Here is a 24,897-nt window from a genome sequence, read left to right as displayed (position 1 = left end):
AGGGCGGTTAATTAAAATTGTGATTAAATGCGGTCGCGCTGCCTAAGATGTCTTGCCCAAAACAGGTGGTACAGAATTTAAAAGTAAAAAAAATGTAATTAGCATTGGAAATTGAGAAATTGCCTGTAAGAATCAGTGTTAATTTCAGTCAGTGATGAGGTAATTTATAAATGAATGCAGTGGAGGCTGTGCAAATGCACAATTGCCTTCCTGCCTATTCTTAGCATTCTCAGCATGCAGGTGAAAATGTTTTCAAAATATTGAGGTAATTTGAAAATCAATCCGTGCATTCGGTATCTTTTTTTCCTCCCCATTCGCAGCAAACGCTGAACAAATGCTGCCAGAGATGGCACAATGCATCACTTCTGCACTTTTTGGGGAGCGATATTACGTTTGTCGTGGCATCAGCTAGAGTTTAACTAAACAAAATGTTTGGCTGAGATCCTTTTCGAAGGCCAAAAATGTCGATTGAAGGCCCCGGTAATCCCAAATGTCTTCAGCTACGGTACGAGTTTAAATCACGCAGTATCAAAAAAAAGTAACAGCAACCTGCAGTGAGTTGAAATAGAGCAGCACAGATACCGCAAAATAAGAGAGATGCTAATATGGCATGGAAATCGTAATGATTTCTTGTTTAAAATTAGTATAGCACACTAGAAAAGCCTCGGTAGTACCCATGCTTTCTGTAAAAACTCTCTTTTTAAACATGCATTTCAAATCTTGTCCCGCAACCATAAAAGAATTGTTAACCAGGTTATGCATACAGAGATTTTCCCTTAGATGAACTTTGTTTATCGGTATTTTGATGCTTTCTCTAAACTTTCAGCTAGCAAATGAGAAATGCTAATTCCTAACACGAAAATACGACCTGCAGATACAAAAAGCTGGAGGCAAACCTGACAACAAACAGATATTAAAGATTTAAAATCTTCTTGACAGTCAAAAAAAAAAAAAAAATCCAAGGCACACATTGCTGGAACTGACATTTCCATGATTTGAACAGTCCTTGTCCCCCTGTTCGACTCCACAGAGAGCCCTGGCTTAGTTATCCCCGTGTACATTTAAAAATAACTCAGACTTTCGATAACGTCAATCGCTGGGCTGGAATATGTGAAAACCTTTGAATTTTTGAACAGGGACGTACAGGTGTCGGTATCAGGTTGCTGTAAAACACGCGCACGATGGCTTTTGAACATAACATGCTTTAATTAAAGAAAGCTGGTCTTCCTGCAGAAAGGCTGATTTAGCCATGTAATTTAACTATTGAAGCCCTCTCTATTAATTTTTCCTTGACATATAATAATGAACTTTTCTTCTGGCTGACACTTGGTTGTGGTTTTTTTCTTTTTTTTTTGATAAGCCCTGTGCACTTCAGAGGTGATTTTGATGCTATTTAATTTGCTCGTACGAAAACCCCTGGAAAGGGATTAGGCCCGGGAAGGGAGAAGGGTAAGGCCACGCCGTGCCGGTCCGCACTGGACCGCTGTGCTGCTGCCAGGAGGCTGCAGCACGGGCGGGCAGAGGCTGCGGGATGGGACCGTGGCGGGATGCTACCCTGGCCCCGGCTCTGCTGGTACAGAGCTGGGGAAGGTGAGCGCAGCATCAAGTGCCATGTGTACTCTCCGGCAAGTCAATTAACCTCGCCGTGCTCATTTTCCCTGTCTATGAGACGGGGAAATACTGCCGAACTCATTCTCAGGGCTTTTGCGGAGCTTAATATCTCTAAAGCACTCTGCCATTCTCTGGGACTGCAGAAGAGCAAGTATCATTCGTTGTTTCGTCAGAGGGCAAGCGGATGCCAAGGAATTTGGCTGAGAAAATTATGAATGTATGTTTCTAATAATCAAATTCTTGGAGTTTATTATACAACTGATTATTCTGATTTAGAAGACAATATTGCTTTTAACAGCCCCCCCCCCCCCCCCAGTTTTCTGCCACTGCATATAAAGAAGCTAATGGTAATCACTGAAGCAATGATGATTATTGACTGAAAGGTATTTTAAAATGTGAGCTCCATTATGTGGAGCTTAGCAAGCAGCTGCACTGATGCATTTGAACTCCTTATTTCGGTGTAGGGGCTGTAAAAATATATGGAAATATTAGTGAACAGGCATAGGTGCAAATCCTAACCCGACTGCAGTCGATGGGGGTGCACGGGTGACTTCAGTGGGTCACGGATCAGAAAAGTCGGGTTTGATGCCTGTGGCTGGTTTTAGCGGAAAGCTGTAGGATCAAGCTCATTCGGAAATTCAGCCTTGTCAAACCGAGCCTAAGTTTGGGCTTTTTCTTTACCGTCTCTTGCAGACTCAAAGGAAAGCAGGAGATCAGGTACTGCTCTGCTGCCACACGTTAGTCCTCACTCCCAGTTACATCTTTGGAGTTTTCTGGGCCTGTTCCCATGAGGAAAGACGAAATGCCATGAGAAACGTGAGCAGGATTTGGCCCTGAACAGGGAGTGCTTACTACTTGATAAACTGAGCCATGGCCATTGTAGTGGTGGGGAAGTGCAGTGAAGGAAAAGTAGCTTCGGGGATTCCTAAAATAGAAAGTAAACATAAATATTTCTACTTTGCATGTCAGATTTCAATCACCTCTCAAAACAACTGAGCTTCTTGATTTAATTAATTACGGCTTTTTTGTGTGTGTGTGTCTTCGGAAAGAGCCAAATGAAAATATCCCCTTTGTTTCCCCTTTGTAACTACCGGAGCTTTCCTCGAGTTTTAACTCTTCCGCCACCCCAACACCCTCAGCCCTCGTTTTTTCTATGCTCTTCTTATCGCTGCTGTCCCATGGCAAGCCCCAAAGCCTGGAACATTTTGTAACGACTATGTGACAAATTGTTGGGCTTTTATTCGCGTCGGACATCTTTTGCCAGGATTGCTTGTTGTTTTTTCTGTTTGGCTGTGTCATGGGACCAAAGGTGGCTGCTTTTGTGCAGCATGTCAAATCTGGTTAACACGCAGCCATTTATCTTTAAAACCCACTCCTGCACAATGGCGGGGGTGTATTGGGCCACTTGTATGGGCTCCAAGCGTCAAACGTATATATTTTTTTTCAGTGCCATCCTCTCTATATGTGTGGATGCACCTCAGGCTGAGGCACTGCGGTGAGCAGGTCATGCAGCAGACAAGATGTTTCATAATTTTGGGAACCTTTTAGAGACAAATTGTACAGGGCAAGTGTAGTGTAACTGAACTGCTGGTTGCCCAGTGAAGTGTAGAAAATCAGATACAGCACAGCCTGAAAGAATGAAATGAGAATTCATATCTATGTATATACACGGTACTTTATAAAGAATTCATATACAGAGAAAAACCACATTTATTCTCTTTTTCTCTGCTTACATTTGAGGATTGTGCGTGGTGTGTATGTGTATAAATGTGTTCATGTGCATGGTATATATTCATACAAATAATATGCCAAGGGACATGGGAATAGTTGTATGTGTGATGCATTTATATGCATAAGTGGTAGGTTTGCAGGTTAATGCCTGCTTGACTCTGTGTGTGTGTGTGTGTAAATGATGGAAAGGTGCTCAGCACAATGAAAAGATGAATTTTCCTAGAAATAACATTAAAAAGCCACAAACTTCCACTGTAAAGTTTGCAGCTTTGAGTGCTTTTCTGATATTTAAGTCACGCAGAAGCATTTCTGATGAAAATGATTTCCTTACAGATACAGTGATATTTATCAAATAAAGAAGCTGGTAAAGAAATGGGAAAGTTTGATTCAACAGAAAAATGAGGGCTGGCTGCAAAGTCTTGGTGCCTTTTTGCAGTTGAAGCATTTGAGATAGCAGGACTCAATGTTTTTTTAATGATTTGCCGTGTTGTGTAATAATTATACATATAGTGCAGTGAGGTTACTTGGAGGAACACTGCACTATGTATGTTTTTTTTGAGTAAAGGACCCAGGAGATTGCCTTTCACTTTGAAAACAATCCCTAATATCAGGAAAATGCTCTGTTTGTTTATGCGTACATAATGCAAGTTTGTCCGCCTGGGAACTGCAGCAAATGGGAGAAGTATGCATGGATTTCACAGGTAACAGGATTACGTGGGCACATAATTGATCCATTTGGAGAAAAAAATGACAGTGCTCTAAAGATGCCTAGGCTTTGGAGATGGAGTTTATGAAACAGGCATTTGTAAATTCAAAGGAATCAATATGTCAATTTTATTACATCTCAGGACCAGCTGGGCATTAAAGGAACAGTAGCCTTTTTACAATTGCAGCTGCGTATTCTTGCATTGTGTACCTTTCTTAAAAGGCTTTGAATTTTAGAAAATGTACTTTTACCAGCGCTTTGCACCTTTTCAGTGACCAGTTTGCATGGGCAAAAAAAGAGACAAAACATCACATTGTGTCAGTTTTCCTCTTAAGCCGCGGTTGGTAAAAACTGCAGGGCTTCAATTATACCGTGCAAAAATCTTACTAATAAATATATACATGGAAGGAGACTAACGCCCGTTCGTATCCCAAATGTCGAAAAAAATATTTGAGATTTTGAACCGAGGACTCGGCACATGTTGCAGAGGCAGCATCATAACATGAGATACCTGAAAAAGTGCATTAAAGACCTCACATGAAACATGGTCTGAATCATTGTAAAACAAGATCTTCTCTTTCCTTCTCAGTGGAATTTAAACCCCCAGATGATTAAATTTAATGCAAAGCTTAGTTGTTTTTCCAAGGGACAGCAATCTTCAGCTGTCCAGATTTTGAAATGCAACTTCTCATACAAATTTGCAACATGCAGCGTGGAGGGAGATGTTGAGTGGAATTTGGGTTGCAGTGGCAGTCGCTGTCCGTAGGCTCTCAAGGCCACCCCAAACAGGCTCTAAATCCCAAAGATGCATTCTCAAGGAATTAATAATGGCCACTGAAGTTTTTCCTTTGGAGAGAAGGAGGTTAGCCAAGAAGCAATTGTAGCTTTCCAGAATATGTTATACACTCCTCTACCTGAAAGGCATTTGGCTGAGGGACAGTGTTAGTAAAAGCCAAGCATGTCTCTGGCCTTCAGCAGATATCCTGTTGTCTTCTGTCCCCTGCTCACTGGCCATGTTGCTGTGGACCTGATGGTTATAGCCTACTGTGCAAATCCAAATTTATAATTAACATTGCCAAAGCAACCTTTGATTTGGGGTACCTAGCTATGGACAACTCTAGAAGTTCAATGCATCTGAAAACACTTAAAAATATTCAAGTTTTTGAGGCCCAAGAAGGAGGTACCTAGGATCAATGGCCACTGCTCCCTGGGACTTCTTGGCCTTCTCACCTTCCCCAGCTTTATCATCATCCTCTCTGATCTTCTGTAATGTGCCTCTGGCTCCTTTTGCACAGTTTCTTTTTCTTCGAGCTCATACTTTTCAGGCCAGCCTGGCTGCAAAAAAGGTCTCTGTACGGTACCCCAGCCTGTCCAGTATTTCTAGTTTTTCTTGCCTGAGGATCTCTACTTTCCATAAGGTATGGTTACAGTGTTTCTCCAGTGGTCTGCTAACATTTAACCATGTAAATATGGCTTGGATGATGTGGGATCACACCATAAATAGGCTTATTGTGTTAGTGAGTAGCATATAAAATAGGTAGAGTGGTCTCTCTCTCTGTGTGTATATTCTACTATAGCCTATAGCTCTGTCTCCCCTAAACAGGAGTATGAACCGAATATGAAGGAATAAAAAGTCCAGATATCCCTGAAAGAGCATGGAAGAGCAGATACAAACAATGCAAGCTTGTTAAGTAGTGTTTTGTGGTCATAGACTTAGCATGAATTCAAACTTTATTCTGCAATGATGCACTTTCAAAGTGTTTTTTAAAATATTAATGTGCTAAGGAAGACACGGAAAAAGACATTGAGTGTTTTCATAGAAATTTGTGGCATTGTAGAAAATAAAGATGACCTTCTGCCAGGCAGTGATGCTCAGAACCAATACAAATACACATAAATGAAGTCGAGAGAAACTATATAAACTCAATAGATTAAAGTGTATGAAACTTCAGAGATAAGACCTCCTTTCAGCATAGCTTTGCCTGCGTGCTTAGGTGTGAAAGGTATGATGTACACACCTTGTTCGTCTCAGCATCCTCCACTAGTGATGAGATGCTGAGACGAGCCTTAGTTGTAACCAGTCTAAATGAACATTTGCCAAGCCCCGTAGCAATCTCTACTCAAAAGATGTTGTCCCTTTCCGTGCTTCTTAGAGAAGAGTAAACGGAGGTAAGAAGAGTTGAAGTGACTTGGTCGAGTCCTCCCAGCAAGCCAGCTGGAACTAAAAACCTAGAACTAATAAAACCAGAGGTCATATTCTGATCCTGGTTACCTCCATGCAGTCCCAGAGCCACTCCACAGGCAGCTTTTATATTTTGTCAGTTCTTTGAATCTAATTCCAGAAGTAAAACAAAGCTTCCCAATGATAAGGTGGAAAAATGGCAAAACGAAACCCTGTCATCAACCTGATTGATGGTTCTTCCACTGAGATCATAACAGCTTCTTCAGAGACTTTTACAATCTCTATAGAAGTGCAGGAGGCACTGCCAATATCCGCAGATCATTGGCATGATAGACCGTAACGGCTTCTTCAGAGCCGTTCCGGTCTATCGTGTCAATGCGTACTTAGGGAGTCCTCAATGCATGGATCATTGACACGGTACTACATAACGGCTCCTTAGAAGCCATTACTGGGTATCAAGTCAATGCATACTTAGGGAGCCCTTAATGCACGGACCCACGCAAGTTGACTTGCTCTGAATACTAACAATCCTGTGGAAGAGTAGTTACTGCGTATGGCATTGAGGGAGATTATTAATACCCGCCTGCAAGAGCTCGACTCGTGCACCACGCTCCCAACGTCTTTATGGGAGAGCTAAGGCTGCTCCCGAGTCGGAGCGCTGCACGGGAGAGCATGAAATCTATGAACTTTCTCTCCTCCGCTAACATCGTTTTATTTCATAAAATATGTAAAAAAAAAAACCAAACCACGCTCTCAATTTGAGATAGGAAAGCCAAGAGGCAGCCCAGAATGAAACATTTAGAGGTAGAATATAAAGCCTTGAGAATAAGTGGTTGCGATGGAAATGCTGGCAAACCCTGACCTATGGAGCAATAGTCCTGTGTATTTTACCCCTCTCAATTACTTTGTTGTAGTTCTCAAAAATACAATGATCCCCGCAAGATGCTTAGCATCAAGCTTGCAAAAACGACCCTCTCAACGGAGAACTGCTTTTTTAAATATCCCGTCATCCAGCGAGGAGTTTGTCTGGATTTGTTGACCTGGTCCCTGGGGAACGTCAGCCGAGACTTTCCAAATCGTCACCGCGCCTCTGCTTCGACCTGCAAAGGCGCATCCCCTTCCTTTGGCTTCCCCCAGACAAGATATCCCCGTACCGAGTTAAAAATGCTTCTAGTTTGCTGTTGTTGATATTTTTCTTTTGTGTTCTGCTTACTGACTGACATCTGCTATCATGCTAAGCAGGTGTTCCTGTGTAAACGAACGTGCCCTGTTTGTGTTTCGCCATCCTCGCTACTGCGCACCCAAATGAGCAGCATGATTAAGAATCCTGTAAATTTTTGAAAGGAAACGGATGGCTGCCCTACTAGAACATAATTACACCGTTCCAACATCCGCAGCTCACTGCTGCAGCCGAGTTGGAGAACAGCAGAAATTAATAATATATAATAGCATCATTCTCGTAATTTATAAATGAAATAAAGTAGAGAGGAGATTCTGCTGATATGCATTTTCTTCTTAATTCTAAAAGACAAAGTATAGATTAGAATTTTACTGGGGTGAAACCTGGCCAGCAATATCACACTAGTTGCAAGCGTAGGACCTGATTCATGAGAGGGATTTTGCTTAGGGAAAAGAGCTAATATCTTTTATTGGACTAGGGGAAAAAAATGAGTATACAAAGCCCTCTAAAGGCAGCCCCTGATGAAGGGAGGCTAGGAAACCTCCACAGATCATCTACCTAGTTTTTAGCTTAATTCATTTGTAGGTATTGCAGGAAGACTTTGCTGCACGCTGCAATTTTTTTTTCCCTGGCTAAAATAATACACTATCACAGGTCACCCCCTCGGAGAGGAGAGAGGATTAATCAGTTAAAGATGTTGTCTAATCTCCTATTTTTGTTGAAAAACAGCAGTGTTTTCAAAAACAATATTTTGAGCTCCAGAGATGTGCCAGAAGGAGCTGTACTGCAAATCACCGCTCAAGTCAAGCCTTGGAGTTGGTGCTCTGATTGCGCCTCTCAACCCCGCTGAAAAAAAACGATACAACTTTCTGAAGATGAAGACATATTATTTGTAAAGACTGAGCAGTATGACTTTTTTTTTTTTTTTTCCATTGCATACGAACAGTCAAGTTAGTTAAACGCTTTTTATTTTTCTTCTGTAGCTCCCCAGATGTACTCATCTAGGTGATGGCCCAGCTGATTTATACTTTTACTGGGATAAACTCAAACGGGAGAGTTACCAAAAAACCACAACAGTGTTTACTTACAGGTTAATTAGGGACATTTTTATAAATTTTGACACTGTAAAACTCTAAAGAATGATAACTGGTTTGATGGAAAAGGTCAGCACAGATTCCCCAAGTTTAACCCAGCGAACACGAATGTACACAATGAGTCCAGAGAACTGCTTCTCTTTTAAACTAATGGATATGTTTGAGCTGTATTCTTCTAAAGGGCCCCCTTAATAATTTGTTTCTGAGAAAATATGTGCATATACAGATTTATTTCATTAACAGGTATTTATTTAAGTGGGCTGCACTGTATTTAAATCTCTGAATAGTTTCCATTACTTCCTCAGCTCACTTACTTCAAGTTGACTAATTTTAATAAGGCTAAGGTGCCTAGGGTCTTATTGAGTGTTCAGTTTGATCAATATGGCTAAATTAAAATAGTGCAGAATATAAGCAAATGTACTCTAACAACTCTGTGAAAAATGTGGAGTGCACCAAACATTGATTAGTGTTCCACAGACATTAATTTGTTGTTTTAAGTACACTAATACTGCTCAGAAACTGCACCTACCTCCAGCACACCCATGCAGTCTGGGTACCACGGGCTGTATTCGGCCCAGCTACCCCTGCACAACCCTGTTGGCTTTCATGGCATCGCACACATCCGAAGGCACAGTTTGGTTCTGTATCATGCAGAACCAGGTCTGCACACCCTGGTCTCACAAGCAGCCCTCCTGGGCCAGATTTGGCCCATTCCAGGAGAAACAGTGCTCCCACACCACTCGCAGAGCAAGCCTGGATCACATCTAAGGGAAGCAGAAGGAGGACAGTTACAATTATTTGCACGAATGAAGACTATTTATATAATCATCTTCATTATGAATTTGGGGCTATACCTCAATTCTATACGTGTATTTTTAAGACAGGCACGGACTCTTAGGGAAGTGGTTATACATACAAGAAGATATTCGTTTTTGCCCTCCTGTAACACCACAATATTATTGTCATAAAAGATTAATGTCAACCCCCACCTGGTACTAAATTGCTTTCGGTAGCCCATGTCTTTCTGCACAAGACAAAAACACTTTTAAAGTAACTACATGCATCTTCAACTCGAATTATTGCTATTACTGGGTTACATTTTATTTTTCAAATGCCTTAGTTGTTGTGGCAGGTATTTTTTCCCATGGATAGGATGCTCTGAATAAGAATACGGTACCAGAAACTTAATTTTAGCGCAGGAAAAAAGCATACTTTAGAAAATAGGGTCTTATCATACTCTTGTTCATAGATGTTGCACATGTTAATTATGATTTTTTTTTCATACTCCAACAAAAAGCTGTATTTTCCACTTACTAAAAATAATTTGTTTTTCTTTCTTTCTCTTTCCCTTCCTTTTTCTTGGTTAGCAAGATCATGAGATTATCATACTCTGACATCCAATGCTTGCACAGACAGTTTTTAATGGTTTCTAAAAATACGACAAAAACTCCTTAGCAATCATGATTTATATAATTTTTAAATGGTTTCTGATATCTTTCTTGGTTTTTGAGTAGTTTTTCCCTCTACCTGTAGTGTAATCTTGCTGCTTATCTTTAGTCTCCTTGGTAAGTGATATTCGCTGTAACAGTTCTTCCTCTCCTTGATACCATCTTTTCCTACATGGCCAAAAAATAATAAGCAGCAGCTTGTTTCGTCGAAGGTAAATCAGCAGCGTGTGTATGAGAAAGAAAGAAAGAAAAAAAAGAGAGAAATAACCAGGAGGGAGTTCATGTGTTAAAAAAAAAAGCAACTTGAAAGCAAATGCAGTCACATTTAGGAGAAGTAAATTCTGTGAAGATGAAGTCAAATATAAAAAGCATTTCTCTAGTTTAAACTGACCAAATAGAGTTATAAACAACAGAAACATTTGAAGTTCCCCTTTTTTAAATTAAAGCTGGAGCTTTAACTTCTTAACCTTCAACACGACAAGTAGAGCACACTGTGCAAAAACAATTTGTAAGTCTTCTTAACAAACATCTCAAGTGAGGAGGGCCAGCACAAGTTCAGAAGAATTGACTTTTCATTTGTAGCTATGCCAAAAAAAATGCTTAGGGTTTTTTTTTTGTGTGTGTGTTGTTTAGCTTTGGTGCATGACAATCTTGATTTTTTCCAGCGTTTTACATGTTTAGAGTTTTTAATATCAAAGGTATTGCTCTCTGTAAACAAGTGTAAGTTTACCAAGGCAGCTTCACTTACATTCTTCCCTTGTAATCAGATGTGAAAATTACACCCTCCCTTTTGGCTACATGATAATTACACATTTCAACATACAAAGAATTGTCTCTGTTTCAGTTGCTGGAATGAAACAGCGAAGGCACTCGGGAAAATATATTATTATATTAAAGATCAGTGCCATAGCTGTTTTTAGTAAAAGTGAAGTTTGTAATCACAACTGTGATCAAGATACTTTGAGATTTACATATACACATATATATATGAGAGAGAGAGAGCAGTTAAAAATAAAACGAAACTAAGGTACCTCAGCACGAAGGGTGAAACTTAGCCCATGTACCAAGGGCCAGCAGACAGCCTACTCCCTGCTTAAATCTCACCAAAGCCCTATTTTGAGGGCGAATTTTACCCTGAAAGCATAACTTATTGGAAAGTTTAACAAAGTTTCTCCCACTTTGTCTTGGTTTTCTCCTTTTTCTTTCTCTCGGCTATTCTATTTCACTTACCTAGAAACTTAGCCTGAATTTCTTGTGCATCTATCGATTTCCTTGCAAATGCTGGGTGCAGAAAGAATTCAGAATTAAGCATTGCTCGGAAAGAGCTGTGGGAAAAAAATTACATATGCAGCAAAACATGTTAGAGTTGTGTTTTGACAGTTTCATGACCAAGCCAAAAAATATACATTTTTTTTGTACCTGGCGCAGTTTCACAAAAATGTCCCCTCAGGGAATAGTCACTTTTTGTCAGAATCAACTGTTTATTTACTTAAAAATCTAAAAGTTTTGCCTTACATTAGAGGCAGAGTTGCTGAAGGTTAAGGTTCAACATCAGCTCATTGCATTGCCTTCGCCATAAAAGCATGGTTTGTGTCACGAGAGAGGGATAAAAGCATTAGCATGGACACAGGACAAAATAAAAATGCCAGGTATTTTAAAACCAGAGCAGGTGAGGTTTGTCAGGTCTCTTGTTACGCATCTGCAGCCATGTTCTGGCCTGCTCGCAAGCGATGGGCGACCACCTTGGACCTGCCAACACTGTGGCTGAACGTGGTAGCAATTGTTCAGGCTGGAAGTAATGGGTTTATCCAACTAAGTCAAAGCCTGGTAGGGTTTTGATGGTGGCAACGATGTTGAGACCCTTGCTGTTACCCATAGAGATGTTCATGGCAGGCAGGGCTTTGAGTGTCCTTCCTCATCTGTGCCTTGCTGGGCTGGAGGGATCAAAAGGGACGTGGGTGGCTTCCCACCGCTGCACCCGGTACGGTGCACGCCACTGGAAGAAGTAGCCCAAGGCTGACCTAGTCGTGTCCTACTCCAGGAGTGCCGCCTTTCGTGTTTCTGCATCAAAACGCTATCTAAATTCCCCGCAAATGTGCAGGGCGTGAGGCTGGGGGAGTCCGGGAGCCCCCGCTCGCGTGGGACTGCGCCCGTGTGCGGCACTGCGCCGCGGGCCATCCTGCCTGCCCTGCCTGCAGGTGGGGGGGCTATTCCCCACTTTGCTCGTATTAATTCAGGACGTATACAGGCATGCTTGGGACATAACCCCAGATCATAACCAAATCCTGAGATCCCACTAATGTGAGAAGATGTAATGACTTTTAAATCAATGGAATTGTACCAGTAAAGAAGAATTAGGTTTCCCACCCTGGAACTAAGGTTTTTCCCAGGGTAAAACTTGGTGTTCTCAGCAGAGAGGTGATTTTTTAATTCATTCTTACCTTTATCTGTAGATGTACACAAACAATTAATATTTTTTGCCTATAATCAGTTTATAAGATTGCAGGGTTAACAGAAATGCACTGTGTCAGATGCTCTTTTGCATACATATTTACCTTGACTGAAGCTCCAAACTGGTGGGACTGGCAGGCTGACCTTTCATACTGGTTACCGACCATGTTCAGTGAATAATTTTAAAACAAATTTTTTACTAGGATTTTTAACATAACTGTTTATTTGGGCAAAGCAATTTGCATCAGGGAAAAAAACCCCAAATGTAAATACAGATTTCCCCAGGAGATTAAAAATAGTCCAAAACTAATAGCCTAATCTAATTCACATAACGATCATCATGTAATATATTCAGTGGGCCTAATCCTGCCCTCGCAGACTCTCTCTGAAGTCAGGGACTCGATATACCTGTCTGAATTTGAGTTTACACTTCATATCCCAGTTACAGCAAGGGAACAGCTTTTGTCTCTATGGCAAATAATATTTTGCAAATTAGACCTCGTTTTTTAAAAAAAAAAGTAAATCAATATGCAAGGTGGGGAGGGAGTCTCTCCTGACTCACACTCACGGGGCAGAGGTCATAGCTGGAGCTGCTCTGGTAGGAAAGAATCGAGCACCGTACCAAAAAATAACATGAAAACTGTGACTCAAACTGACGAAAAGGGAGTTAATTGGAGATAAGGATGTCTCTTCGTCCCTACCGAGCGCTCTCGTTAGCCTGGCAGTTAAAGGTATTCCTCCATCCTCGTTAACTTCACGTTTTTCCCCTTGTATTTATTATTTGCTCCTTTTTTCTGCCTGTCGCAGAGGCTGCATGTTTCCCCTGACTGACAAGTCAATACGGGAGCCAATTCAGGGCTGACGGCCTCCGTGGGGTTATCGCTGGCCTAAACCGGGCAGGACTGAGCCCAAAGGGGTGCCGCCAGTGGGATGTGGGACGGCCGGGGCGCGGGGAGGTGGGCTGAGGTCCCCCTGCACCCCCAGCTCCTCCCTGGGCTCCTCGGCACCGCGGGAAAAGTTCTGTCCCGACTTTTGCTGCTGTGCTCAGAGGTGGGGTTTGCCCAGCCTCCGCGCCTTTTTACACCGAGCAGAGACTACTGGGAGCCCGGCTAATGTGCATATTGATGTACCCTGTAGCTTCTGAGATGATGAAAGAGCATATTGCTTATTTCCACAACAACGAGCTAGGAAATATTTACAGCGACCCCGCTCCGCTACCTGGGGAATTTCTCCCCAGGTGACGGAACAAAGCAACATCTGATTTTTTTTTCCCCCAACGCAAATTAAAAAATAACCCCCAAAAACCCGAAGTTGTTAGTCAGGGCAGCGATACCTCTTCCACCAGCATGCAGATATGATATAGCTTTAATTTGTATTCATCTTGTCCACTGGGGCTAGAAGATGGAGGAGCTATTATGAAACCTTTTTTTTTTTTGAATTTGCTTTATTCACTGTTTACTATGCCGGGTTGACATGATATGATTTGTGCATTGCGGGGTCACAACAAGCTACTTGCAGGACAATTTGCTGAATCAAGAGGGTGATTGTGTCTGGTGCCAGTCAGTCGCAATTAGGGCCAGGATCAGGGAGGCCCAGAGCTTGTGTATCGTCTTGGGCAAACCTCATAGAAATCAGCTCACCTGAAACTAATTGTCACAACAGAGACCTTATGCAAATGAGCCCTAGGGTTAGCGTGGGAAAAGAAAAACTGTCGCAAAGATAGGTGACCTGCTGAGCAGGGGGTCTGTTGCTGGGGAAATCTTTGTTCAATGAGTTAAAAAAATGTTCGCATTGTTCCAAATCCAAGAAAAACGTAGCAGATCCTCTCCCTAAGAAAGCGTGGCGAGCACACTCATCTGAAAGTCCAATAAAGTGGCAGGCAGCTTTCGAGCCGGTAATAAATTGGAAGTCTTTATTCTTTATAAGGGCTGCAGCAGGAAAATGATTTTCCTTTGCAAAGGGGCCTTTAAAGTTTAGCTGCTCGCAGTTAGCCGGCGCTTAAAACTTCACTGTCTGTTGAAGCTTTCGCCTGCCTAACCTGTTGGATCCCAGCAGATTTCTCGACCTGAGGATTTAGCAGCTGGAAAAAACCCCTCCCTTTGGCTCCTGGAGCTGCTTTTCGGAAGGTCTGTCTCTCCTACTGCAGCGAGCCATTGGGTTTGGAGGGCAGGAACAAACAGGGAGCAGATCTGTGGAGATTCTCCCGGAGAAATCTCCGGGGATCTCCGAAGCTCTCCAACTTCGAACGTCTCTTCTCTCGGTGCCTTCCCAAGCAGCACCCGCCAGCGAGACGGGCAGGTTTGAGCGTTGGAAACATAATCGTGAATTAAGCACATTTAACGACAGGATCATTGACGTCTGCGTGCGAAAACGGCTGTTTCTGACATGCTTTCCCTCTCCCTTTTTCTCCTCTGCCTCCAGCCCAGGCAGAGAAAAGCATAATTTTCAGCGAGCACATTACACAACATTTGTCTTGTTCACTCCTTCCTCTTTAACAATTTTTATGGGGGTTGCTCAACACGTTCTAAAATAGGAATGGAGACGATATAATAAAGTGCTGAACTGATGATATACGCGGCAGTTTATGCTGTCAATGGCAAATTCAAAAGAAAGGGATGCAACACGCTCCAAGTGAAGAAATGTAAGCCCGTGCCCTATAAGCACACGGAGCGAGAGGCAGCCAGGGTATTTTTGCACATAAGGCTTTTCCAAAGAGGTTGACGGGGACAGAGGCGAGATTAATTGCACTAAAAGATACTGGACAAATTTCAGAGACATGAGCTGCTTTGCACTATCTTCGAAGGCAAAAGAATAGTTATTCTGTTTGGTTAATAATTAGACCTGTGCTTTCGACGGTGCTGCTTTAAAGGGGTGAAATGTAGACGGTATCAGATCAGCAAGTTCGGAAATTAACTTCCTACTCACCAAACAACATGAAATAAGGATGGCTTAAAAGTAATGCAGATTAATCACCAACTTTTTTTTGATCTCTTTTGTCCCTTTACCACTGTCTGAAATAATTTCCACAAATAGGAGACGTTTCACAGTGGGTATGAAGTGCTCAGCTTTCACTCATCAAACTTTAATCGGAACTGCATTTTAGTTTTTGAATAAAGAACACTTAAAAAATTTAGATGCAAATTATTTTGCATTATTCATGCTCTAAGTGTCCTTGTAGATTTAAACACTTCTGAGGCCACCTTGATTCAAGTAATTACCTAGGCCCTCACTGCTCCATCATGAATAAGGTATTTTGTACAAGTAAAGTATGCACCCGATGAGCTTTTAAAGTGGCTTTACACTGAACTTGTGTATTGCTTCTCGTGCATGAGTGATTCGAACATGCGTCGCAATCTGTCTCAGGTGGGAAATCCTGGCAGAGCATCCATGAGTGACGGAAGGAAGCCTACCAGCCTCGGCGCACACTATTTCTTTGTCTTCGCAGAAGAATCTCAAAGTAATTCTCTCGCTTGAGTCTTGTGGCTCCTCTTAAAAGTCTGAGGAAGCGATAGCTGCTAGCAGGGAAAGAAATGACAGTCATTTTTCACTTAACCCTTCGTTTCCCATCCCGGCCCCCCTTCACCGGCTGCCTGTGCTCTGTCACTTAAGGCATTCGCATAAGATAATATAAGTCTTTCTACTTTTATGTAGCATTGTACATCTGCCTCCCCATCTGTCTGCTCAGCCTCCCTCACGTCCCAGCGCTAGGTACCACCTGAGCAGGATTTTTCGCACAATAGAGCCAGCCCAGCGCCGAGCATCGCGGCTGAGAGCTTCTCCCAACAGAAGTGGCTACAGGAGGGCAAGCTAAACGTATATCTACACATATATTGTCAGCAAAATGAGCTCGCAAGAGTTAAATTTAATTGGCTGAATCTTGTAGTTGGCGTTTGTTGCAAAGTGCCCATGGTTTTTTTCTTTTCCAGCTACATTGCTTTGAAGAATTATATGAATTTTATGATGTGCTATTGGAGTTCCACTGGCAGAGATTACAGTAAAGGGGTTAAAGTTGGTTTATGTTAAAAAAAATTATGCAGAAACCAATAAAAATAAACACACTCCAGTAGACTAAACTTGCTGGGCTTTTAGTTTTAGCTTAACAATAGAAGTTTAGATGAAATCCAACATTGCAGCTTTTAGAAAATTAGTTGACGCTCACAGTTGATCATCTTTACTACGCAGCGGTATAATTAATATTTAAACATTGTAATAATGCAGCTTGCTTTGCATGCACTTTTCAGCTCCACCACAGTATATTTTATCAGGAATACTGCTAGCATTTTCTTAGGTAATGTCATTTTTTAAAGTTATATTTAAAATAGGATATTGGCTTCTCGCTCAGTGCAAAAGAAATATCAATAGGCCAATAGGCAGGCTTCATACGTCAGCTTATGATTAAAGTACGTCTTTACTGAAGACAATAGAAAATATATAAGGGGCTACTTCATTGCCATCATCATAAAATAAATATACCCAGAGACTATCGGTTTAGAAAACTGTCTCAAGTTGTTCATTTTTCTTCACGCTATCTCTAATAAGGGGAACTTTTAATATCTAGATGCAGTGCAAAATCAGGCAGTGACCCACAGATCTGTGAAATACTGCACCTCTGACACCTGCTCATTTAGAGCCAGAGAGCATTTAATAAAGAAGTCAGGCAAGTAAAAAAAAAAAAAAACCAAGCGTGGAGTTTTCACACGAGTGTTGTCAGGGTTAAGGCTTCTGTCTGCCTGGCAATTTAGTAAAACGGGGAGAAATCATCAAAATGGAAAAGGACTGTGCTGGTTTATTTACTTAGGAGAGCCCTCTTCCTCTTCCAGTCGAGGTGGGAAGGAAAAGTTGTTTCAGGTGCTTTGCTCATCAGCTTAATCCCCCTGATTAGTGCAAGGTGCCCTTTATTCCCCATCTTATAACTTCTAGTGAGACAGGCTGCTCTTCTCTGAGCTGCTTTGGACTCTTTTCCAGGGCTTTCTCCTGCAGCCTTTCACACTCATGGGTCCTCCTGATGCCAGCCAGAGGGCTGGCGCTTGCATGGCTATTATTAACCACGGATGTGTGGGCACTGGCAAAAACCATGCCCGTGGCTCCTTTGGGCTGATCCGAGAAGAAAAAAAAAATATACAGGCAGATTTTACACACCCATTTTGGCTGCTGCATGATGCAAAGAGGATCTCCCGAATTTCCCAGCTGGAGAAAGCACCCTGCAAAGTGAGCTTCTTGTGTCGCTCCCAGGCTTGGAGGTATTTAGTGGTGTGCCCAGGGGGGTAATTCTTTTCCAGGAGAGGGGTTTTGGGGGGCACGGCATCAGGCGGGGCTGCAACGGGTTGCAAAGGTGCCTGAAGCTCAGCTGAGAATCCGGCCCTGGGTTTTGTCACGTTTCATTGCAAGTTTGAAAGCAGGCCCATTTCTATTAATACTGTTAATAAAAGGCATATGTTTTGTCAAGCAAAACCGCCCTTTCATTAAAACGAAGCATAATTTCATGGGTTTTTTTTACGTTCATGCAAAAATAGCTATTTCCCCATCACGTCCCAAAAAGCAAAGTCGGAGAACGTGTGTGCAAAATTTCACCAAGCCACAAATATTTTCATGCCAAATACCACTAAATGAAAATGCCTAGTGTCTTGCTGCTTTAAGCTAGTCCTAGAGCCTCAGCCTAATTGCCTGGGAGGCAATGGGAGTTTTTAATTTACTTTAAAAGTAGCAGAAATGGGCTTTAAAAATTGTGTGTGCAGCGACCGTATGACTGACGCCATAAGATCCATAGCATGTGTGAAAATAGATTGCATACTGCTGAGAGCGTTCTCCGGGCTCTGCCATAGATTGCCTGACATCACGTGCGCCTCCGAAGAATTTGGGGATACGGTTTTGATGGAAGACGTCGCAGCACGTAAAACAAAGTCGCCTTGTGTTGGCAAAGGGCGCGTGGGAGCTGCCGTGCCGCGTGCGCGCCGTCCCTCCGTAGGGCAGGGGTGGGAGTGGGAGTTTTAAGGAAACAGATAAACAACAAATAGAAAGTGCTTAAAAATAGGGCCCTAACTTCCAGCCTTGCTGTATTGCGACTGATGCGTGTAGTTACGGGTGAGAGCTGCTCCGACTCTTACTTTTCAAGTGAAAGTAATGCTGTGAGATGCTGCGATAGAAACACTTGTGTTTGAGATGGAAGCAAACCGCCTCCGATGGTTTGGCTCGCTCCTTCTTTATCAGGTTTTGTTCAGGAAGGCAGTTACACACACCTTGGCTGCAAATAACGAAAAGAGCGTGATCTATTTTAAACCTGCTGCTGAGGTGGTAAAGAAGAGATAAGTTGAAACCTAGCTGTTATCTTCCTTGTGTGTGTGACAGATATGTCCAGGAATGGATAAAATTAAAAGCATTTTTCATATGCTAATAGCAACCTGGATGAGGAAAAAATACAGGGAGCGGAGCAGCAAAGTCAAGAGGTTTCTATCACAAGTATATTTCTCCCATTACATAAATTATAGGAGTTCTTTCCCCAAACCGATATACATATTTTTACTGTGTCTAAAAGAAAATTCTATAGTAGAGTTTGATTTCAGCATCAACCTTATGGCAGCCATGTGGGAGTGAGATTATGGGACATGTGGAACAAAAGTCTTCCAGCCAGAGGAGGCCTTCTGAGCATAATGATTCTTATTTAAATTAGTCTATGTTTTATTACTCAGTTGGGGAGGGGAGAAGGAAACCAAGGAAAAGAATATTTCTTTAAAACCGCGGTCACCTGAATTGTAGATGAAGAGAAATTAAGTAGTTTTCAGCCTGTAAAATGGATAAACATTTTCATATCATAATAATAACTTCAAGAAATCCTCAATTTTTTTTTTTTAAATTTTACATTTAAACTTGTTTTTCCTGTTGGCATGCCTGCCGATTCATTTGTAAATGTGCTTTAAATTCCTTTGTATATTACAATGAATGCCACCTCTTTAAACGCTCTTAGTAATTTAGCGAACTTCTTTGCCAGTGGGTGAAAGTACAGTATTGTACATGCATAAGAAAAGGTACATTCATTATGCTTCACGTATGAAAAGGTATATTAGGAACGGTTTTGCTTAAAGTGGAGGGGTGAATGGAGGAGCCCCTGATCCATCATAGTGCTTTTGCATGTGTGAGAATGTGTCTCTGTAAGCCCAACGTCCAGCAATGCTGGTCGGGAACCTACCGGCAAATGTGTGCCTGTGAAACCTGAGAAGATTTATAACAAGTAGGTAATCGTTTCAGGCCTACGCGAGGGGAGCGGGAACTAAAAGCTCACGCTGGGGCCGAACAGGAGTTTTAGGGAGAGAGAGAGAAAACCTGGGGTCTGGTTTCTTCGTCTTCCGCCACGGCTGTCACGAGACGCCGTGCCGTGCGATGGGAAAAGGGTCGTGCAACGAGCAGGCTTGAGATCCTCCTGTGATTTTGAAGCGTGTTTTGGGGTCGGGGCCGACCCCCGAAGCTTGCCACACGACCGATATGTGGTGTGCAACAGGTAGAGGCCCAGAAATGAGGTGGTCCCAGGAGCCTGGTCTTGTGTGCCTTCCCACCTCCTTTACCCCACCGAGATTACTCCTGGCTCTCTCAGCATGATCGGGAAGGTTCAGTTAATGGCATTTTTCTTAGCGTGAGAAACACATCGTGTGCCACGATGGAAGGTAAAGGGAGGGAGTGTTGAGGCACGGTGGGTGTGGCCATGAAGGGACAGCATCTCTGGGGAGGAGTGCAAGGCCACAGTGGGCCAAATCCTGCTCATCACCTCCCCCTTTTTCTTGGGACCGCTCACTTCAGTAAGGTGAGCAGGATTCATGCCGTTGGCTTGGCTTTTCTGTGAAGAACAACCACAGCATTACAGGGAGGGTTGGTCAGTTTATGGCCAATAAACATAAGCTGAGAGGGTTTCAATGAAACATTCTTCTCCAAACCAGAGGTCATTCATTTTGCACTTATTCCTTTATGTGGTTTCTGAAAGTTTAATTTTAAGGAGAGGATGTGGGTACGCGCTGTTTGTTTTCTTTCTCTTTTCTTTCTTTCTTTCTGAGCTCCTTACTTCGAATTAATTTCATGGAAATGCGTGCGAATGCTTTCCAGTGGCATGCCAGCTGTCATTTTTCAATGGGGGGGGGGGGGAACCCAGAGTTTATTTTCGAGATGCAATTTTAAGCTTGATTCATTGTAATAAGTGTCACTGTAAGGCAGGCGAAGGAGAGTTAGCTTTCATTAACATTCTTCAATTCTGGAGCCCATCAGGAGGTAGATAAGGTACCACCGGGTCCATCCACCTCCCGGACCACAGGAGGACAATGCCAGGAATGTTTGCAATGTGTTTCTATTTTTGTCACACCTATGTGTGGCCATCCATCTGGTCTTAATCAATCAGTCTCATCCCGGAGCTTTGCTGTTCTCCCAGCTGAAATAATACACTTCTTCAGCAAGAGCTCTGCCTCAAGGAGGGTCACTACTCACCATTCCCCAGACAAGGCATATTAACAAGGCTTACATATTTGTAAACATAGGTAAACCCAGGAGGGGTGGTTGGGAAGGAACATTCTGAAATATGAATATTTTATGAATAAACCACTGTGTTGTTTACTTAGCGATATTACACAGGAAAACTTGATGAAGTACTAGAGGTAAATTTGTTTTGGCAAAAAAAAAAACGCAACCCCTCAGAAGCACCGAGACAAAGATAAATGATGAAAGAGTGAATGATCCACCACCCTATTTAAGCAGAGGTAGCGTGTATAAAATATGTTTCTGAAAGAGCAGAGAAGTGGGTGGTGAGTACTGTAAAATGTGCCATTTATTTATTTAGATTGCACATCAGGAGATAAAACAAATGAAAACTCTGACTTGTTAATAATTTACATTTAAGTGGAAAATTCTTACATGCTGTTAAGATACCTCCAAGACCTGACACCGCAAATGCAAATAATTTACATTCTTTGAGCGCACACAACTTCACTTGTCTGGAAAAAAAAATTCAAATATGTGCTCAGGGGGCGATGAAAACCAGGATACATTTACACTCCTATAATTACGTTTATTAATTTCGGATGCCTCTTTTGAAGCATTCATGGAGCTGACCTTCCCATTCATCAGGTGTTCCTGGCTGAGAATCTGCTGGGCCATACCTCACAACCTAGGAGGTAGGAGATGCAAAGAGGGGGGATTTCTTTTCAATAAACAGCGCTATTACTTTTCCCCCTAACAGCTTATGCAAAAAGTTTTGTGGGGGAGAAAAAAAAGCCCCAGAAAAAAAAAAAAAGAGGAGTGTGCATAACAATAACTACCTCTGTCCCTTCTGTTTTTGTTCTTTTCATGTCAGGGAACTTTTTAGCCGTGCTGCCCGGGTAACTGCTCTGGAAGGTTGGAATATCTCTTGTTGAAGGAGGTTTGTGATTGAGGGCCCTCTGACACAACCTTTTGTTGCTCTGAGGTGTTTGATCCTCTTTCCCTTTCTTCTAAAACCAATCCCATCCCTTTAAAAAATGGATAACCAGCACTTCTTTTACTTATTGTCAGCTTTTGGAAAGTTACTGTGGGGGGTTGTAGAAGTTTAACTAGTTAACCCCTTGCATCCTGATAGCGGGTTGCCATTAGTACTTCTTTTTCGCCCCTTCCCGGGCAGGGAATATTTCCATAGCTGCGTCAGGTATGCAAATCCTCTTTTATAGGGAGCCATGTGACGGGTTGGCTTGCGGACAGTTTGCTCGCTGATCTTTCTTTCCCCTGGCTTGGTGGAGCTTGCTTAGGGAAACCAGGTTCAGCCGGGAGCTCCGAGCATGAGCAGGGCTGAGGAGTCGGTCCCCAAATGAGGACGGTCGCTATTCAATTGCGCTGAAATTTCAAAATGAGTCAGAATTTGTAGCTGCCGATTTTCTTCTCTTTCCTTGAACTGAAACTTGTGAGAGTCACCACAGGCGTAGGCTGATATGATACACTTTTTTTTTTTCCTCTTCTCTCTTTGAGAGCAGCTCTGAATAACAAGAATTCACAGAGAGCTGCTCTTCAAAAGTGTGCGGCCAAATCTGAAAGTAACAAAGGAAGAACACCTTAAAATGAGATGTGTAATAAGGACGCTCGCTCAGAGCCTTGCGATTAAAAATGGGACTGGTTTCTTTTTTTTTATAAAGGGAAGGGACACAACCCAGGCTATAGGAAAGAAAAGCAGCTTAAATGGATTATTTAACGAAAAGCAACTTATAGCTCCTAGATAGTGACCTACATTCTACACACAATGATGATGTTTTACGGTGGTGATAGGGTTAATAACCTAACATCATTCATGTAGTGTTTTTTGAAAATTGAATTTTACTGCTACAAAGTAAATGTAACAGCCCTCTGGAGACAATATTACAGGCACTTTATTGTTTGCTAAGCTGATGTCATCTTTCTACGGACTGACTTTAAAACAAAGGCAGAACATTTATTACAAATATCACTGTGTGAAAGGAAATCTACTGAAATATTGTTTAGAAGGTGGACTGATAAAAATGTATTAATACTTGGCTTTGATTATCTGCAAAGTTATGCCTGTGGAATGCTTTCTCGCATGATCTCTGCTGAACAGAAATGTTCGTCTTGGATATTGCACCTACTTTTATTTTAATGTTATCCATCTCTGAGCATGTGTTACTTTTAAAATGTGTTTTATAATATACTCTACAGCTCATTTATAACTCTTCGCAGTTTCTTTGTAAGCATGTAAATGAGGTTTTGATCAAAACCTAAAATATTTCCCTTCAAAGCATTTTCATGTAAACAGGGCAATGTCTTCCTCGATGAAATCACTGCAACTGCTCACGTGAGTAAAACCGACGAGACTTGGCCCTGTTTTAGGGACATGGTTTGGCTCTGATCTGCCTTCTGCTGTGAGTTTTCCCAGTGACTCCAGTCCGCGTAGGCTATGTACCCATTAAGGCCAGTATCTTCCAACCTGGATCCCCAGACAGGTGCCTACGTCAACATCTCCTGGTGTGGCAAAGATGCTGGAGGCTGAAGATTCAGTGCCTACAAGTTACGTGGGTTAAGTTATGTGGCATTCAGCCCTTGGAGAACCACACCGTGTGTTTTCATACAGTCTTAATGAAATCATCAGGTTTGAAAATTTTAAGCTGGTTGTAGATGACCATGAGCTTTGAGTTTTATCATTCCCACGCAGCCTTTCTAAGTAGGTTTCAAGCGAACAAAATACATTTGTCCCTTTTGAGAAGAGCAAACGATTAATTTGCAAATAATTTAATATCCATTAAAGTTTAAATTTCCTTTGTTTCCTCACTTGCAGAGTAAATCAATGACCATTTCAAAGTAATAAGTACGATGAGGGAAAATACATTTTCATGTATCACAGTATCGCTGTTGTGGCTTTTGCAGGTGAAGCATAGAAAGATGTGAACAGCTTTATGAGGACGGGTGTCTAAGCAACTGATTAGCTCATCTGTGTTGAAGGAAGATTGCAAGAGAAGTGTAGGAAAGAGGGACAAATTTAGAAAGTGAGTAGTGGAGTTAACAGTAAAACTAGTAACTTAGTAGGAGTCTGTGATATTAGTATCGCTTCTGAAGTCTATGTGCATGTAATGCACTTTGCAAAGGTGGACATCTACCTACGCTCCCAAGCAGAAGTTTATATTCATACCCCCTTGTTATATATTTAATGCTGACAGGTTGTGGCAGCTTATATCAGCGGGATTAAAACTGGCAATCGGACGCTAACAGTTTACTTTTAATATCCTCAGAGCAAAGTTTTCAGATTGCCAACAATTATCAAAGGGTGTCTTGCCTGCTTCATTAATGCTAATATTCTTCGATGTTTGAATATGATTTTGCATGTCAAGCCAATCTATCTGGCATACTGCTGGACATCCTTTGACTGGTGCTGTGTGGCATTTTTTGTTTGATCTTTGGTGTTGCTCAGATAAATTTAATCCTGACATAAGTTATACTCATTCTGACATCAGTAGGATCTGCACATAGGTAGGGCAGTGACAGCAGGCTCCGCCGGAAAGTTAGAAGGGAGTTCGACTATTTAAAAATGTAATCAAGACCAGACTATTAACCTTTGGCTTAACTGAGAAGCGGAGGTTTGTCTTAACGTGACTGAACAGAAATGTCCTTGTGTTCCTATATAAAATACCTTTTAGAGACTTTTTTCAGAAACACTGAATGGGTCTGACCCAGACCCCACAGAAGTCACCTCAATGGCTTCCAGGTTAGGTGTCCCAAGCAACATCTTCAGCCAAGCCTAAAACTCAAAGGTGTTAAAAGATGAGAAGGTCTCTGTGTGGAGGCTGAGACCATGTCTTTCTATCACGGATTTTCTTTTCTGTAAGAGTTGGAGGGGAGGGATGGTGGGTTCCTGGCTCATATCATCTGGTCCTTCCCAATGAAAATCAATTGACTTGTGGCCGTTGATGCCAGCTCTGAGTTTGACTCACATTGGCCGCTATTCCCAAGGTCTATGAGAGCGCTATATATAACTACAATACATAATGGTT

General features: G+C 42.1%; 1 protein-coding gene across 4 annotated transcripts in view; it reads left to right on the top strand.

Moving 5' to 3' along the window:
- ZEB2 (zinc finger E-box binding homeobox 2) overlaps nucleotides 1-24,897 on the top strand; it is a 114,528-nt gene that overhangs the window by 18,279 nt on the left and 71,352 nt on the right. For 3 of the 4 annotated variants that reach the window (XM_082312268.1, XM_082312267.1, XM_082312270.1), the window contains exon 4: nucleotides 2,305-2,328. The exons of the other annotated variant lie outside the window; for it this stretch is intronic. In XM_082312268.1, coding sequence (XP_082168394.1) covers nucleotides 2,305-2,328 — 24 coding nt within the window. The remainder of the gene's footprint in view (nucleotides 1-2,304; nucleotides 2,329-24,897) is intronic. 4 annotated transcript variants of the gene reach the window in all.

This window comes from Platalea leucorodia, assembly GCF_965183815.1.
Source record: "Platalea leucorodia genome assembly, chromosome: 5".
NCBI classification, from domain to species: domain Eukaryota; kingdom Metazoa; phylum Chordata; class Aves; order Pelecaniformes; family Threskiornithidae; genus Platalea; species Platalea leucorodia.
Note: the sequence above shows the minus strand (reverse complement) of the source record. Positions and strands in the feature narration are given on the sequence as shown.